At 42.1% G+C, this 16,413-nt stretch overlaps 1 protein-coding gene across 1 annotated transcript in view; it reads right to left on the bottom strand.

Moving 5' to 3' along the window:
* Window positions 1-7,764: 7,764 nt before the first annotated feature.
* LOC147257642 (uncharacterized) overlaps window positions 7,765-16,413 on the bottom strand; it is a 60,959-nt gene continuing 52,310 nt past the window's right edge. The window contains exons 6-8 of the mRNA XM_086211691.1: window positions 12,617-12,657; window positions 12,310-12,327; window positions 7,765-9,634 (exon numbers count right to left, since the gene is read on the bottom strand). Of these exons, the coding sequence (XP_086067817.1) occupies window positions 9,624-9,634; window positions 12,310-12,327; window positions 12,617-12,657 (70 nt within the window). The 3' untranslated portion in view covers window positions 7,765-9,623. The remainder of the gene's footprint in view (window positions 9,635-12,309; window positions 12,328-12,616; window positions 12,658-16,413) is intronic.

The following is a 16,413-nucleotide window of genomic DNA, read 5'->3' as shown; positions in this document are numbered from 1 at the left end:
TGATTTGAGTGAAGGGGATGAGACGAGAGAAGAAAAGAGGAGGGAGAAAAAAAAAGGTCCATGAAAAAAAATGGGGATGTGCCACATCCAATTCTGAATATTTACGTGTAAAATCTGCTCTGCAGTTCTTTCCCCTCGCAGGTCCATGGAATGCGAGGCTCTGGCCCAGTGCCTGGGTAAATGTGTTCCCTATGTGTGGGCTCACTATCCCTCTGCGTTGTCTTCACCAGAAAAAGAGCAACTGGGCAAGGTGCAATAGAAAGGTGCCTCTGGTTAGAGTTTTTTTTTTTCTCCTACAGTTGCACATATGGTTGGGAGAGAAAGACAGAAAAAGTGAGAGGCAGAAATGGGGTGGGGTAAAACAGAGAAGCCATGGCTCCATGGTTGAACCTGAGTGTGGGAGGTCCAGAAATCCCCCTCCCAGCTCCTCCTCCACCACCACCACCACCACTACTATTAAATACCTTTGCAACATCCCGACTGGCTTTTAAACAGAGCTGCAGAGGGTAACTGGTGGATATGGAGGAAACTAAGCATGCCCAGAAGGGGGGGATGTTGTGAATCGCTGGGTGTCCATGACCTGGCACTGCACTAGCCCTCCAGCTCATTGTTCTGGGCCCAAGAAATCCTTTATAAGCCTATTAGAGTGTGAATTTTACCAATCAAATTGAAGTGTCTGGTACTAACAAATGCTAGCAATGGATTTTATTGCGGTTTGAGCCCTCCTGGTGCAGGCCTTATGGACTGTGTGGTCAAGCTGTTAGCCATTACATTGACAGGCATGCACACATCTCTACATCTGGCTCTCTGCAACTCTAACACACCAAGCCAATTACACGTTGTTGTTCTTTTTGACATGTAATGTTTTTTATAATCAGATAATTGCTCAACCCTTCAAACTCACACTGAACAGATTTTTTTCTGTCCATGCGTGTGTGTTGCTGCTGAAATAATTCGCCAAAACTGTATCATCATAACATGATAGGAAACGGGAAAAGATTTTTTCCCCCTCCCTTCTGTGTGTGTGTGTGTGTGTGTGTGTGTGTGTGCTGCTTTTCAGGACAGTATTTCAAACTTTGCTAAAAGAAGTGAATGAATGAGATATGGGGGAAAAAATTACTGGAACACCCCCCCCCCCCCCAAAAACACACACACACACACAAAACTTTTCCAAGTGTGCGCACATTTTATGAAACATGTTCTCCATGACAAGAATCTGTCAGTTTCCAAATACTTGCATGTGAAAACAGCCACAAAGTATGCCGAATGTGTCAAAAGGCTGATGAAGGGAGGAGATCTCCTGATTGAGTCATGTGGTTGCATATTATCCCTCAAATCAACCAGCATGTGCTCTGCATTTACATCTGCCTACAACGCTCACATCTCCAGTGCACCACAGCTCTGCCGTTTAGCCCAAAATACTTCACATCCTCTTAAGGATATAAACATTATTGTTGGAAGATGTATAAATGAAATCTAATGGTCAGGGTGAAACCATGATCTGTCTTTAAACAACAGACCTTCCCTCTTCTGTTTTTTTTTTTTTTTTTTCCGCTCTCTGAAACATGATGCATTTATGGAGACGATCTGTAAAAAACAAATCAGGAATGTCGTTCTGCGATTAAAATATTTACATAACACCACATGCAGTCATGCCATTTCTGTAGTGGTGCAGCTGAAATGTAGGAATATAAGATGTTACAGAAAAATGTACACAGCAGCAGTTTAATTAAGGATGCCTCTGTACTTGTGCACATATCTTCAGCCTTGTTGAAGTCCTCTCATTAGAAGCAATTGCCATCTGCACATACTGTAGAGCTACCCAGTGGCAGGGATAATTGTACTGCTAATTGTCATGTGGTGTCTGCTGGTTGCCAAGAATAGACAGTGCCATGTGGCCCGGTGTCTTGGGGGTTGTTTCTGGCTTTGATAACTTGATAGGGAAGATGGGAGGGCATTGGTCTCCCAGAATTGAATTAAACAGTAAATACTGTTTGTGTTTTTGTCACGATTTCCTGTTTGCTAGTAGTCCCATTAGGGGATTATCCTGGAGCGTTTCTCTCTGTCTCTCTGTCTCTCTCACATACACACACACACACACACTCACACCGTATCACTTTCTCACACATACACACAGAAAAGAAACACTGTCTACTTTATGCTCTACAGATGAAACACATTAGCAAATGCATGGCAAGGGACACTGAGGGAGGGGCAAAAAAAAAAAAACCTCTTCAGTTCCAGCGACATCAGCATTTTTTCGCAAATTTGCAATTAGTCTTAAGGGCCAGTGTAAATTAGGTCTCCTGACAAATGAGCTACCGGGATGGGACATGAAGTTTCAATAAATCTGAGAGGCTGCTCAGGGCATTGGTGTCCTCTTACTCTTCAGCATCAAGAGAGAGTCCCAACAGGCAGCAGGAGGAGATCCATGGAATAAGCCTAGAGAGGAGCACTCACCACAGGGATTCACACGCTCAAGTTCCTGCCTCTCCCCTCTCAGAGCTCCATGAGGGAGAAGACACTATTGAAAAGAAAAGTATTTCATGATGGAGATTAAAAAAAAGGGGGATGTGTCTCACAAGCCCTCATAAGGGGCCTCTAATGTGGGTAAACTAGCGCCGGTGTCTGTGTCGACTCTCATAACTTCATGGATGAGACCACTTTACGCTGAGACACAGAGAGTGAGAGTGCCGAGGTCCCATTCAGGGGAGTCTAGAGTTGCGTCTCATCAGTATTTAAACATATTAGAGCAGGGCTTGCACTGTTGCTGATTTGATCTGCTGCCTCGGTGGACAGTCGTAAAATATAAGGTTTTACTTTTTAAAGACTGTGCAATTTTCTCTGCACGGTTATTGAGGATGCATCAATTTACACATTTGGCCATGACTCTGTAGGTCTTCTGGACAAGTATGACAGTTAATGGAGTTGGCTGAGGAAGCTGGAGTAAGGATCAGGTTCAAATGGATTCCTAGTTACTGTCCATTTAATCCAATTGGACAAAGTAACACACCACAATAAAGTGCTGCTTAAGGTTGAGAAATGCATTTAAAGGAAAGGCAAACTAACGACAAAGCGAGGGAATGTAGGATGGGACCGTGGATAACATTAAGTCCCATTTGTCTGCATTACCTGCATGGAAGTGAGCAGCAACTTCTGAGAAGGAACAGTGCTGCGAGACAACAATAACACGGTGGCAGGGGGACTGTTTATGAGGTTACACACAGATGTAGCTCGAGATTGAATTGCTAACAATTGGCATACTTGGAAAGTAGAGATTGAGACATCTGCCTCACGTTACAGCGTGATGCGTACACTATCACATTATGGGACCGTGTACTGTCTAGTTCATCGGTTTCATGGGGCCGAATTAGGACTCGCTGCTGTGCCTCAAGCAATGGGATTACTGAACAACAAGACGCCAGTGGTTTCACCATGCATTTTCAATAACACCTTATTTAGGTCACCACTCAAAATAATGTATCGTTCCACTCCTGCAGGTCCTAAATCAGGAGCTCAAGCCCACACGTCCCAATAAATACAGGTGTACATAGGTCGGAGAGCACAGTGGCACGACCAGTCCTCCGAAAGCGAATGAACTAAATGTGTGGCTGATCAAATAATCTTCTTTTGCCTTTCTAACAATAATTAATGGCACTTACGCTCTTCAGGAAGTGAATGAATGGACTGGCACACCATATGAAAAGAAAGCACAAATAATCAGGCCAAGCAGGCCTCTATCTCAAACATGGCGATCATACAGGGCTGTAACACCAACAACCAAACTCAATAGTTCAACTCGAAGAGTGGCCAGAGGGGGCGCTGTGCATCGAGTAAAACTTCGTTCCCAAAACCACAGGAGAGGCATTAGCAACTAATGCTATCGCCCACGGCTTTTAGCCTCCTTGCCAGCACATCACATGCCCAAGGTGTGAAAGTCAACTCAGTGGTGCTTCCACAGCTCAGGCAGCAACATCCTTGGAGGGCAGCATTGGTGTCTGGAAGTACCGGTCCTGGCCCGCCCATTGCTGCTCCCTCCACACTAACTTCAGTCCCTGTTGCTGAGGCAAGTGTTGTGAAGCATTTTCACTTTACATGTCAACAGCAAGCTACAATTAGACAGTAGTGCATAAACAACTTTTAGCTCACTTTCCAATTTATTAGGTCCAATTCAATCAAATGAAGGCAGAATAATACAAAAGGCTCATAATAAATTCTTGTGTAACGCACATGTGTTCCACATGTATTCACATGTTTTTCACATTTCTTTTTGGAAATGTTGGGACATGTTAAGATCCGTATCTGCACAAAAGGAAGCAACAAGGGAGGCAGGTAGTGGAAAAGAGAGGAAACACGGGGACAATATGTTGAATCAAAGATAAGTGCGTTCTTCCTCTCTGGAGAAAACTACGGGCAGCCCTGCACTTCTTGGCTGCTGCTGAGCGCGCTTGTGTTTTGCAGACACTATTGACACAAAGTAAAGCTGATAATTAAATTACATGTGTTGTGGCAGTCCTGAGATATTCTGAATCATTAGCACATGTCGGGGGAGGAAGGAGGCCGTTGTGAAAGACGGCGTGCATGCTCAGATCAAGTTTGAAGCTTTCCACATGTCTATACTGGGCTACATAATAAAGCTTAACACACACAAACCGTTAATGACGATGGTGTAAAACAGAAAGGAAGCCGGTGATTCCAGTAAGCCTGGCCACTGATTCTCTGACAGCTTTCCCTGACTTGATCCCACACATCATTTTCAGGAGGGAGAAATAAAAGAGGGAAGGGAAAACATCAAGACTTTTCCAGTTTGGCGTCTGCCCATCCATTATAACTATAAAGGCTTTCACACAATTCCTTTGAAGCGCATCACTGATACATGCTTCAGGGGCTTGTACTGCTTGCATGGGAACAGTCTATCTAAGTGACAGCTCCACAAGCTCTTTAAAACACACACACACACACACCAAATAAGACAGCTGCTTAAAACCATTACATCTTGTTTGGTGTTCAGGTAGACAAATGTTTCAAGTGAATCTGGATGATGCCATGTCCCCTTAACTTACAAAAGGCATTTAAATGCAAGTAACAGTCCATTTCTGCAGCACATTAACCTGCAGTTTAGGGATGAAATGGCCCTCCATCTTCTCCTCTGATTCCGGGCTCACCAGTCCAGTCCCTGTCCTAATTGAGTCAGCTCTCCTCTGCTGCTTGGACCTTATCGTATCACGCTTTCTAATTGACCTGCACTGTTTCATAAGACAATGCACCAGGAGCTTGACAAAAGTTATTAATTTTCACTTTGTCTAAGGCTCTGTCCCAATTAGGTCCCTTGGCTGAGGCTGACAGGGCGGCTAACGTGATTACAGGACAAGCTTATTAGTCTGCAGCAGCATCGAGGAGCAGGAGGACGACCCTAAATGAGAACACAAAACCTAGCAGGTGATTAGAAGTCAGCGGCACACGGGGACTGTAACACACACACACACACACACACACACTCACTCATGATTTGAAATGTATGCTGTTCATGAAATCTAAAACCTACACTATTTTGGTAAAAAGGACCTAAAACTAGAGAATATTTCATAGATCCTTTAAGTTAAGTGTGTTGGTAGGCTATAATCAATATCTCTTAGTGTACCCTGTCTGTTCCAAACAGCTGTAGCAGTGAACCAGGCAGCATTAAAGCAGCAATCACAGTGGTCTGTGGGTTGGTTAAGGGGAAACCATGCGAGCCTGAGCACAGTCAAAGTTCACCAGATGCCAGGAGCAACAGCATCACTCCAGTCCTGACTCTCAGCCAAGTCACTCTGAACTGGGAAGTAAGTGGACAGGCTTAAAGGGAACCAGTCGGCCCAAATAAGTATAATTGCCCCTAGTCCGTTACAGTTTGGTGTATTTCTTCTAGTGTTTTCTCACCTTGTTCATTTTTACGTTGTACAGTTGGTCTGAAAACACTGAGAGGCATGAAAAAACAAGAAAATGAATCAAATAAAATTGTACATGCACATGCGTACTATGATTTAGCTCCTGTGTGACTGTCAAACCAACAACCAAACTTAATAGTGCAGGTTTAAGATTAGCCAGAGGGGGCGCTGTGCAGTAAGTAACCCTCACTACCTGACCCCACGAGAGCACCCAGGGTTTTAGCCTCTTTGCTAGCACATCCGATGCCCAAGGTATGGACGTTAACTCAGTAGCGCTTATACAGGCATGAGAGATATGAATCTGACCAATCTGTGTTTAACTGACCAGTCAGAGATGAAGCAAACATTTTGAAATACTGTAATGCTGGACAGAAAAATCTGAACGTATTCTACATGTAGTTTTTTGGATGGGGGAAAAAAGGTTGAAAAAATATGCTCCAAAAAAAAGAAAAAAGTGAGACACCAGAATGACAGCAGCTAACAAGCTGCCCCGCGCAACATTAAACTTCAACATATTAATATAATAATACAGCAGCAACAACCCTTTACGGTCGGGTGATAACCCATCGTTGGTGTGGAAGTGCTGGGTCTGGCCGGCCCATTGCTGCTCCCTCCACATCATCTTCTGTCCCTGTCACTGAGCCGTCTGTTTCATTTCCACTTTGCATGTCAACAGCAAGTTACAATTACACAGTCGTGCATAAAAAAACTTTACTCTCACTTGCCAGTTTATTAGGTTCATTTCAATCAGGCCAAAGAAGAATAATACAAAAGCTCCTGATAAATTGTGTAATGCACGTGGTCCACATATTGTACATTCACATTTTTCACATTTGCGTTTTTTTGGTACGGGTTGGCACTCGTTAAAATCTGCATCCACACAAAAAGAAGCAACAAGGGAGGCAGGTAGTGGAGAACACTGGTGGAATATGATGAAATTGTAGAATATCATTGCACACGCGTGTGTACCTCCTGTGCAGCTCCTGTAATTAGGAGGAAAACGGTGGTCATTGTTGCACCAGAATTCTGCTTGGTAGACTAAATCTATTCAGCATTTCAGCATTAAGCGTGCAATAAAAGCAGATCTTCAAGATCAAGGATTTTAGCCAATTTAGTTTCCTCAAACTTCCTGAAAAAGTAGCTGATGGTACTTCTAAGGAAAGCCACAACAGCAGCATGTAGTCAGAGTTCCTTTCAAGTTTAGTTACAGTGCTGTCATGTTCAATCAAACACTGTTCCGAGGATTACGACGGGAGAGATTTGGAGCCAGTTTATTGAAAAGAAGAAGAAAAAAAAAAGAATGATTCTTTAGATGGTGACTTCAATAGCCCTGAGTGCAAAATTACTACCGCACCACCATGCCCATGGGGGACGTTTTAATGACAGCTCACAAAGATTGGCTTCACCCACCACGATTAAGGTTACTCTTCATGATCAGAGGCAGAGCCATACAAACAGTTAGTCCAGGAAAACAAGTGAGAGGTTTGACACAAAGACACCTGCCCACTCAGCAGCTCCTTGTATAGTTGCAGCCATGGGGCCTCGCCGGTAGCTACCTGGCTAACAAGTCCAAAGTCCTGTGGATGATAGGAGAGTGACAGCAGCCTGGCAAGCTACCTCTTCTGATTAATATTTCATCTTGAAACTTTGGCCCTCAGATGTATCATACTCGTCGGAGATGACTTAGTGCTGAGACTACAAAACTAGGGACTTCAACCCTATTCAAAATCTGTCAGCTGAAACTTTTTTTTTCTTGCCAGCATGTCAAATGTTTTCACTAATAAAGAAAAACGCTTTTGCTGCTGTGGTTTTCAACAATATTTTCAACACGGTGGTAACAAGTAAGATGAAGAGAAACAGAAAACGGTGTATTTATTCAAAATGTTATTAAAAACACATAAAACCCCAAAACAAAACAAAACAACTGTATATTTACAAGAGAAAGAAAGAAATTACAAAAAAAAACAGCAGTTCAGTTTTGTCTTCAAATCTTAGCAGAGAGGAAAATGTATTGTAGATTTTGGACTGAAGTTTTCCGTGTCTCACATTTTCATTTTGTCCTTCGCTCATCCATCATTGGTAGTTTGCTGGCAGAACTGGAGGGCTAAATATTTCTCTTATCAGATTTTCCTGGCAGGCCTGCCTGGTGTATAGCACAATTTATCATATCCACTTGCACTACAACATAATGAGACATAATAAACAGGGAAAACCTTCATTTGATTATTTTCATTTTGTGAAAAAAAAACCCAACACATTTCTGAGGGTTTCAAAAATGTTTTGTTCAGGGACGGAATGGTGTGTACTGTGGCTCTGTTTTGTGTCCTGGCCTGGCTTGAATGAAATTATATAAGTGTGAGACCAACAGAACTGACACATGCCTGAGCTCTGCAATATAGACGCCAACACCTGGTGGTCTCCCACAGTCTTTCTCATTCCGAAACGTGGCACAATTTGCGGTAAAGCCCTTTTAAAAAAAAAAAAAAAAAATCCAGATGGTTTATTAAAATATTTTCCCATGCAGCTCTGTCACATGGAGAAAATGAGAAGACAAGGATGCACAATCAATAAGCAGCAAAGGCAAAGTCCAATTATGTAAAAGTGTAAATTATAGATTTGGTGAGATGCCAAGGACATGGACACAGTTGTTTAAAAACACTTTCTCACTCTCTCTCACAGAAACAACCAAAAGGAAAATATGAAATTCTAATGTTTTGAGCCACAAGCTATTTCGAGTGCAGTGTGACTCCATACAGCACATATGAGACCGTATTCAAATTTGGACTCCTCGGCATCGGGGCGCACATTTTTGCTGAAGGTTTATAAAATATGCATCTATTAATTCTTTATTTTGATTGAACCTGTATTTTAAAACCCGACACAGAAACACAACAGTAATTCTGTCTGCCTCAAGTTTCTATTTCCATAATTTAATTGAGGTCACACAAGCAGCTTTGAAGAGAGTCAAAAGTTATGGGGCAAAATCTTGGCCATATGTTTGCATTGACCTTTAATTTTGTGAAATGTGTGTTACAGAATCCTCAGCTTCCATGGGTCAACCTCAGTGATTATTCACAGCGAAAAACTAGCAGCTGTTGACTCTGACAGCCACATTCCTCTCTACCCTCCTGCGTTTCAATTTGTCTTACAGCAAAAAGCCTTTCCGTTTTTAAATACCAAGCAGGGCTTTTTCCCACACAGGTCCTGCTGAGGTGAAGAATCCCACTCCTGCCACCACAATAGCAGATACGCCAGGGTCTTCTGAGAGGTTAAAACATTCTGCCGATGTTGGAGGAGGAGAGATGAGGAGAAGGGGGAGGGAGGAGAAGAGGGTCTCTCTGACAGTCAGAAAACAGTCCCTCACAGCATTCGCCCCAGCCTCTGCTGCAAAAACAACACTTGAATTCCTAACAGCGAGTGCCAGGTGGTCACAAGATGAATTCATCAGGGCAATGCATAACGCAAAAGGCAGAGATTATCACATTGCAGCAGCCCTAGGGCCATGGCAGCGCAGGCTGATTGGAGACATAGAAGGAGGCCCAGGAGAGAAACTGGTCTTCCCTCTGGCCAGCGGAGAGGTGTCGGTCCACTCCTGGGAGACATGGAGGAGTGAGGGAGAAGGGAGGGAGGGGGTGGCTGGTTCAGAGTGATGGTTCACCTCGCTACAGGCAGCTCTCCCATCGGGGCAGGAGCAGGCTAGGAGAGGCCTGAAGGCCACACACACACACAAATACACACTTGCATTCTGCTTTTCAAAAGATACAATCTTTTTTACCAGATCCATTGGCAACATGTTTTCTTGTCATGGGACTTGCAGTCCCAACAAGATAAGGGTTAATATCAAACAAGAGTGCTTGTATGCTTTGCCACCGTAACCTTGCATTGTTGAATAGTAAAGTGTGCGTAGCTGCACTTGTGAGGGTGAATATCTTTATGTGTGTGTGTGCTCTTCAAAGGTGATGGGAGCCAAGAATGAACTATGCTGTCCAACGCAGATGCATAATGTAAGAGAGAATGCTTCTGTCATTCAAGAGCTCATCAAAACGGCCACATGGGAGGCGAGGGAATCTAAAGGGCATTAGCGGAAGCGTAATGTATTCAGTTGTACGCAACTAAGATGTTTTATGTGCAGAAAGGTCAAAATATTTCAAAATCATATTAAAAGTTGCAAGCACTTGAGTAAATTATTATTCATCTTCAACCAATACAGATTATTTTTAATTGCATTGTGTGTTAAAACTGTGCTTAAAAGCTGGTCAACAGACTCAACAAGACCTCTTTACCTTCCATTAGAAACTGAAGACCAGTTAACGAGATTTGTATGTACAGTTACAGTTCAAATTAGGCCAGTAGAACTCCCTGCTTTAGTACATCACTTGAACGGATTTTACATTGTAGTAGAGATCCTCCAAAATAATTCCAATGTTATGTAGAAGGGTTAGGGCAGGCATGAGGTCAGCAACCATTACACAAAGGAAAGGGTGTCTGGGCTTCCATTTTTGCATTTGAAAAACCGAGCAAGCAGTTCTTAGTTGGATCGCATTGCGTCATACAGGGGTGCAGACCTGTGCATCAGCTGCATGCATTCTTTCTTTCCCATCTAAAATTCATTGCATGTTCTGAGTGTCTAAGCGTAGTAAACAGTAACAGGATCAGCGTTGACGCAAATCGACCTGTGTGGCAAAATAAGTCATTGCTACAGAAATTTTAAAATGCATGTAGATGTTGAAATGCCAAATTAATCTAATAGTTTCAGTGGCTTTGAAAGTTTATGAAGCATTGGAGAAAATATGTATGTCACCTAATTCCCTGTTTATATTCAATTTGTCTATTTAAAACAGAGAAAAACATACCACATAATACATATGATCTAAAACTGCATGTATGTGCTTTAACAATGTACGGCAAAACACAAATCAATGTTTTCAGGCCCCTAAATATTAAAAATACAAAAAAATTAAGAGATGGAGAGAGCAGGAAATATTTCAAACTGAAGCATGGACACAGACCAAAGCCTTTTTAAAACAAACAATCAAAGCCACTAGTCATTAGTATGTTGTTGCCACTTCCTCCAGTGTTCACTTTACTGTCTGTGTTAGGGTCTCTTTGCTTATTCTACATAAATTATCGACTGGCTAATTTGGTCTGCTGGCCCTGTGAGACTCTGCAGCATCGGCATGACAGCTTTATCTATTAGACTGAGCCCAATGACAGCCCTGTTCCGGCTGCGTGTGTGTGTGTTTCTGTGTGTGTAACTCAAATGTTTTGTGTGTTGGTGCCTATTCATGCGTGTCTGTGTGTCAGCGTCGGTGTCAGTGTGCAATTGGGGTGTGGGGTGTGTGTGTGTGTGTGTGTGTGTGTGGGGGGGGGGGGGGTCAGGCTCATTCTCAGTTGCATTAGCACAGGAGCAGGACTGGGACACATCAACATCTTAATCAATATGTGAGAGTCAATTACTGAGGAAGCGCGTGCTTAAGCAAGATCTGATTATTGGGTCATGTTCAGTCCACCAAATGGACCGAATCAATGTGATGCGATATGCGCTATAGACACTCTTCATCGCTCCTCCTGTCACCTCGCCCCATGCTGCCTCTGCACCTGCTGTCCCCCACCCTCTCAAATTCCTCATGGACACTTGAGGAAAGGAAGGAAGGCGGATCAAAGTGACAAAAGGAAAGGATTTATGCTCCGGTGCGGCAACCATGAGGACGGGCTGAACTTGTCCAGACATCACCAGTGTATTAAGATGAAAAGGCTGGAGGAGCTTCAAGCTCTCAACCATCTTTTAAATAAGTCATATTTGAGAAAGATAACAGCAAAAATCATCTTTGAGAATATCTGAATGTGCTCACTCCACTAAACCAAAACACAGTTTCAGTTTCAGCACTCAAGGGTTGGCTTTGATAAGCCCTGGTTTTGCTTGTGGAGATACAGTGCAAGCTAAAAACTTAATCACAGTTTTTGTGCATTGTTTGAATGGATGGATTTGTGTGTGTCTGATGCTTGCTGCTGATTTTTGAGAGCGCTGCTGCTTTTCATCACATCATTCCGAAGCTGTGTAAGGATATCTAGCATTCTGCCGGTTCAATAACGAGTATAACACCAGTGCTGAGATCTGCCTTTCACTCTGGTATTTTCAAGGGCTTTGTCTTTGGGTTTTAGATATCAGTGTGTGTGTTTTCTCTCTTTTCAACATTTGGCTGTCATATTTGCTTTTATTGAGGATTTCGTTTGGTGTGCTGCTCCTGTCTATAGCCCGTCAACTTATCAAGCTGGATCTCACAGTGGGTTGCCACGCTTCCTCAAAGACAAACCTCACCACACCTCAGGCCCCTCCTCGGTCGGAAAACCCACCTCACTGTCGGACCGCTTCTTTATTTACCTGCCTGAAGATTTACACCTGGAACATGGACGACACAACAAAGGAAAGAGGGAGGAAAAAGAGGGCGATGAGAAGCCGGGTGGTAGGGAGAGGACCAACAAGGCAAAAAAAATCAATAGCCCAGAGATTTTTAACTAAGGGTTTTTTTTTCCTCTCACTCTGTCTTTTTTTATCTCGTAAGCTGCCAAACATCACCAGTGAAACTTGCACGAGGCAGTCGTTGCCAGAGGGTGAATCATAGCAATATTGATTTGATTATGTAAAAGCTCGGAGGAACCTCAAGCCAGATGCAGAAATAACTCCTCACCTAGGTCCTGCGGGAGAGTACACACACTGGTTTGGAGGAGACTAAGAGAGAGAAGAGAACAGAGAATATTGTGGAGGATAAAAGCATAATTACTTCCCTCACAGCTAAAATACATTTTTCCTATTTTCTGAATAGCTCTTCCTTTTGTGTCTTCTCTTTCTTCAGCCTGGCTTGTATGATAATTAACATGTTCTACTGTACTGAATTAGGAGCTGACAGTTATGAACTCTACAGAAGAATGGGCAACTACCTCGGAGCATGCTGGTAGAGTGGATCGGTTCGTTTGTGTGTGTGTGTGTGTGTGTGTGTGTGTGTGTGTGTGTGTGTGTGTGTGTGTGTGTGTGTGTGTGTGTGTGTGTGTGTGTGTGTGTGTGTGCTGCCGCTGCTGCCACACTAATAGAAAAGAAAGGCAGAGTGTGTTTGGACTCTGATCTATGGCACCCTCTTCTGGACCCAAGATCTCTGACTATCTCTCCACAGGGAACGGAGGAAAATGATTGCGTGATGGTTGCATTACTACTCTGATTCATTAATAAATGAAGAGTATTAATACAGGAATAAAATGTATATTTGATACAAGTCAATTGTTTCATGAGATCCTGTAAAAGCCCTACAGCACTCATAATTACCATCAGAATGTAATCTTGTATAATCAATTCACAACTATACAAAAATATTATGTGGTGAAAGAAGGAAATTCAATATTTTTAGCAATTTGTGAGCTGCACCAAAGATGCCAAACAGAAATTAAAAATTATAAAGATGTGAAAGGCAACAAAAGAAAGAAACTCTGCAGTGACTTATGGCACGCAAAGCAAGATGAGGCTAAAACTGCTCCTGGCTAGGCACTAATTGGGCCACCTTTTTTCCCAGTGCATTATGGGAGCCACTGATCCAGGGGTCTGTCTTTAGCTGCCCTAAATTATGATTCCACCTCAGTGAATCTCCACCTCATCAAATGACTGGAACATTCTGGTCAGCTCTCATAATTGGCCTGGGCTGGTATCCCATGTAAAATACTAATCAGATCATATGAGTGGTAGGAGTGTCTTCAGACGGAGATGGGGTTTCACAGAATCTATTTGAGCGTGTGATTAGGTGGGTATAAAATGGGCCAGAATAACAGATCTCATTAGGCTGGCCTGTGTGCCTTAGCTTTTTTCTTTTCTTCCTTTTCTTCATTTCGCTCGTCGGGACTTCCTATGAATTTTAAAAGGCATCTGCGCTTGTTGGTACAGTAATGCAAAGCAGATCTGAAATACTATTGTGCCCTTTTCTGCTGCGGTCTCTGCAAGAGTTGTACAGTAGAAATGATGAAAATGAGACACAGACGCAAAAAATATGTGCTGCTGCTTCTACTGTTTAAGAGCAGCTCAGATGTATTTGATTTTTTTTTTTATTTGGTCAACATCTTATTTCAAGATCTTTTATGGAGTGAATTTGGTATGAAAAAAAAGGTCCTGAATTAGATTTTTATGACTCAGTCAAATTAAATGCACTCTGCAATTCTTTTACGCATTGCAAAAACACTGAATTGCCTTTTTAATTCACAACTGCTACAATGGAGAAATGTTAGACCGTTTCTTTAAAAAAAAAAAAAAAGTGATTTGCAAAAAGCTTCAACTGACCAAGAAAACAAACTATATTAAAGCAAAGGAAAAATCTGAGGCATTTTGCAGCCAAATGACAGAAAAGTATTGTATTTCTTTACTTTTTCCCCACAAAAATGTGAAATGTCAAGGTTTAAAATGAAAATCGGAAAAGCAAACAGTAATTTAAGTTGAGTTTGTCACCAAATGAATCCCCCCCCATTCTGCATGATTGGGTATTAATGTGATTTAGTGAGGAGGATCATGCATGGTTTCATACCTAACCTGCATCGACTGCTTTAAGAGTAAACATCAATTCCACATGCACATAATCATATTATCGAGCTAATCGGCATTGATTTTCATTTGGATCAAGGCAGTAGAAAAGCTTGCATGCAAATAGAAATAAAAGCTATTTTAAACATGAGCAGAAGTGTACACCAGAGAATACATTTCGCTTTGGAGGTTTGAACTTTAATTCAAATTCTTTTTAGGTTAATGAAATTGCCCTTTTGTTCAAAAATCATGATGATGCTCAGGCCGCTTCATTACAGAATAACTTATCTATTACACTATTCAAGTAACTTTACTGTGAAAGGAATCCTCTTGTAGCAGAGACTCTCAGAGATTGTTTGAAAATAACATTAAAGGAGCTCTTAATTAAGGTCTGTTTCAGAGAGAAGCCCTCACTCTCGTAAGCCCCCTCTTCAGAATAAGGATAATTCCCATTCATTTGGAGGATCTCTTAATGATCACTCCCACACTGGACTCACCCGCCAAATAAAACCATGCCTAAATCAGCATATTCCACGATCCATTCTGAATAGATTTCCTTTGCTGCTGATGACTTTAATAACTTTTACATATCTATTAGTAAAACGGGCATGAGAATCTTTGTGATGATGAATGAATTGAGACTAAAATCAATTTGATTGTGACGTCACAGGTTATTTTGGTCCACAAAGTAGAGAGTGCTGTCGCGTGTTCTGTCCTAAACGTGCTCATCAGATTGGAGCTCTGAGGTGTATTGTGAGAAACTGGAAGTCAAGTGCACAGACGAATGGTTTGTCCATAACTGCAATGTTTTGCAACACTTTATATCACATAGTCTTGCTAGATATCCACTAAGATGGTGGTATTACAGAAATATCAGATAGAATTGAACCCGTGTCCTCATGGAAGTATGCAAATGGGAAGATATGGGGGTGAGGAGATGCAAGAGAGATTCTTGTGGGCATTTTTTCAAAACTTTATGTAAGTAAATATATATGGTATGATAACTGTGACCAGGATTGCAGTGAAATATTAAGATACGACTACATAATTAATAGGAATGCATGATATTGGATTGATTGCTGACATCCGATTTATGGATATACAACACCTGATTCTTGCTGATACTTACAGGTGATGAAACTATCCACATAAAACAAGCTTATTTGATATTCACATTTTCTACAAACTGAAAAACACAATGTGAATTTGTAAAAGTAACGTGTCGTGTTTTTGAAAAGTCTTAAGATCATATATTTAGTGTTACTTCTTGGGCAGTATTTATTTCAGCCCAATTTTTAAAATAATCTAATATCTGCCAATCAGATGAAGTCCTGATACTTCCTGCATCCCTAATAATTAAGAAATAATTATTAGTTTCCTTTAAAGATCTCCTAAGATCCAGCTCCAAACCCAGAGTTGGACTGTTAATGTCATCGCTCTCATGTAGGAGAAGAAATGATAAACGTTTATCCAACCAGAACATCGTAGCACACGTTGAGCCTCCAACGCGCCAGTGACCGGAGGCTTCTTCACTCACCACCCCTGCATCAAACCCCTCCTCACACAGAGTGGCTTCATTTGTCATCCCTGCTGACAGAAGCAACTGGAGAGTGTCATAAAATGTGCATTTGTCATGACACATACTGATTTGTCAGGAGACCATCATTCATAGTTTATAATGCTCTCCTTCTCTCTGCCCATCCAACTACATTAATGTTGTTTAAATGCCCCACGGAGCTGCACAACACAAGATAGCATCCATCTCCACCAATCAGTCAATCAGTACCTGTGAGAGGCCCAGAGAGCCTCTGGATTAGGCCAGTTAGGGTGCTCTCTGGTCTAGTTAGTGGATTAAGATCCTTGCTCAAAAGGCTCAATAAAGCAAGCCACACAAGAAAGGTAACAAGACTGAAAAGTAGCAATTCCTCAGAA

Source organism: Aulostomus chinensis, chromosome 8 (assembly GCF_037954235.1).
Source record: "Aulostomus chinensis isolate RoL2024-O1b breed Wild chromosome 8, RoL_Achi_v1.0, whole genome shotgun sequence".
Taxonomy (NCBI): Eukaryota; Metazoa; Chordata; class Actinopteri; order Syngnathiformes; family Aulostomidae; genus Aulostomus; species Aulostomus chinensis.
This window is presented reverse-complemented; position numbering and strand designations above follow the sequence as displayed.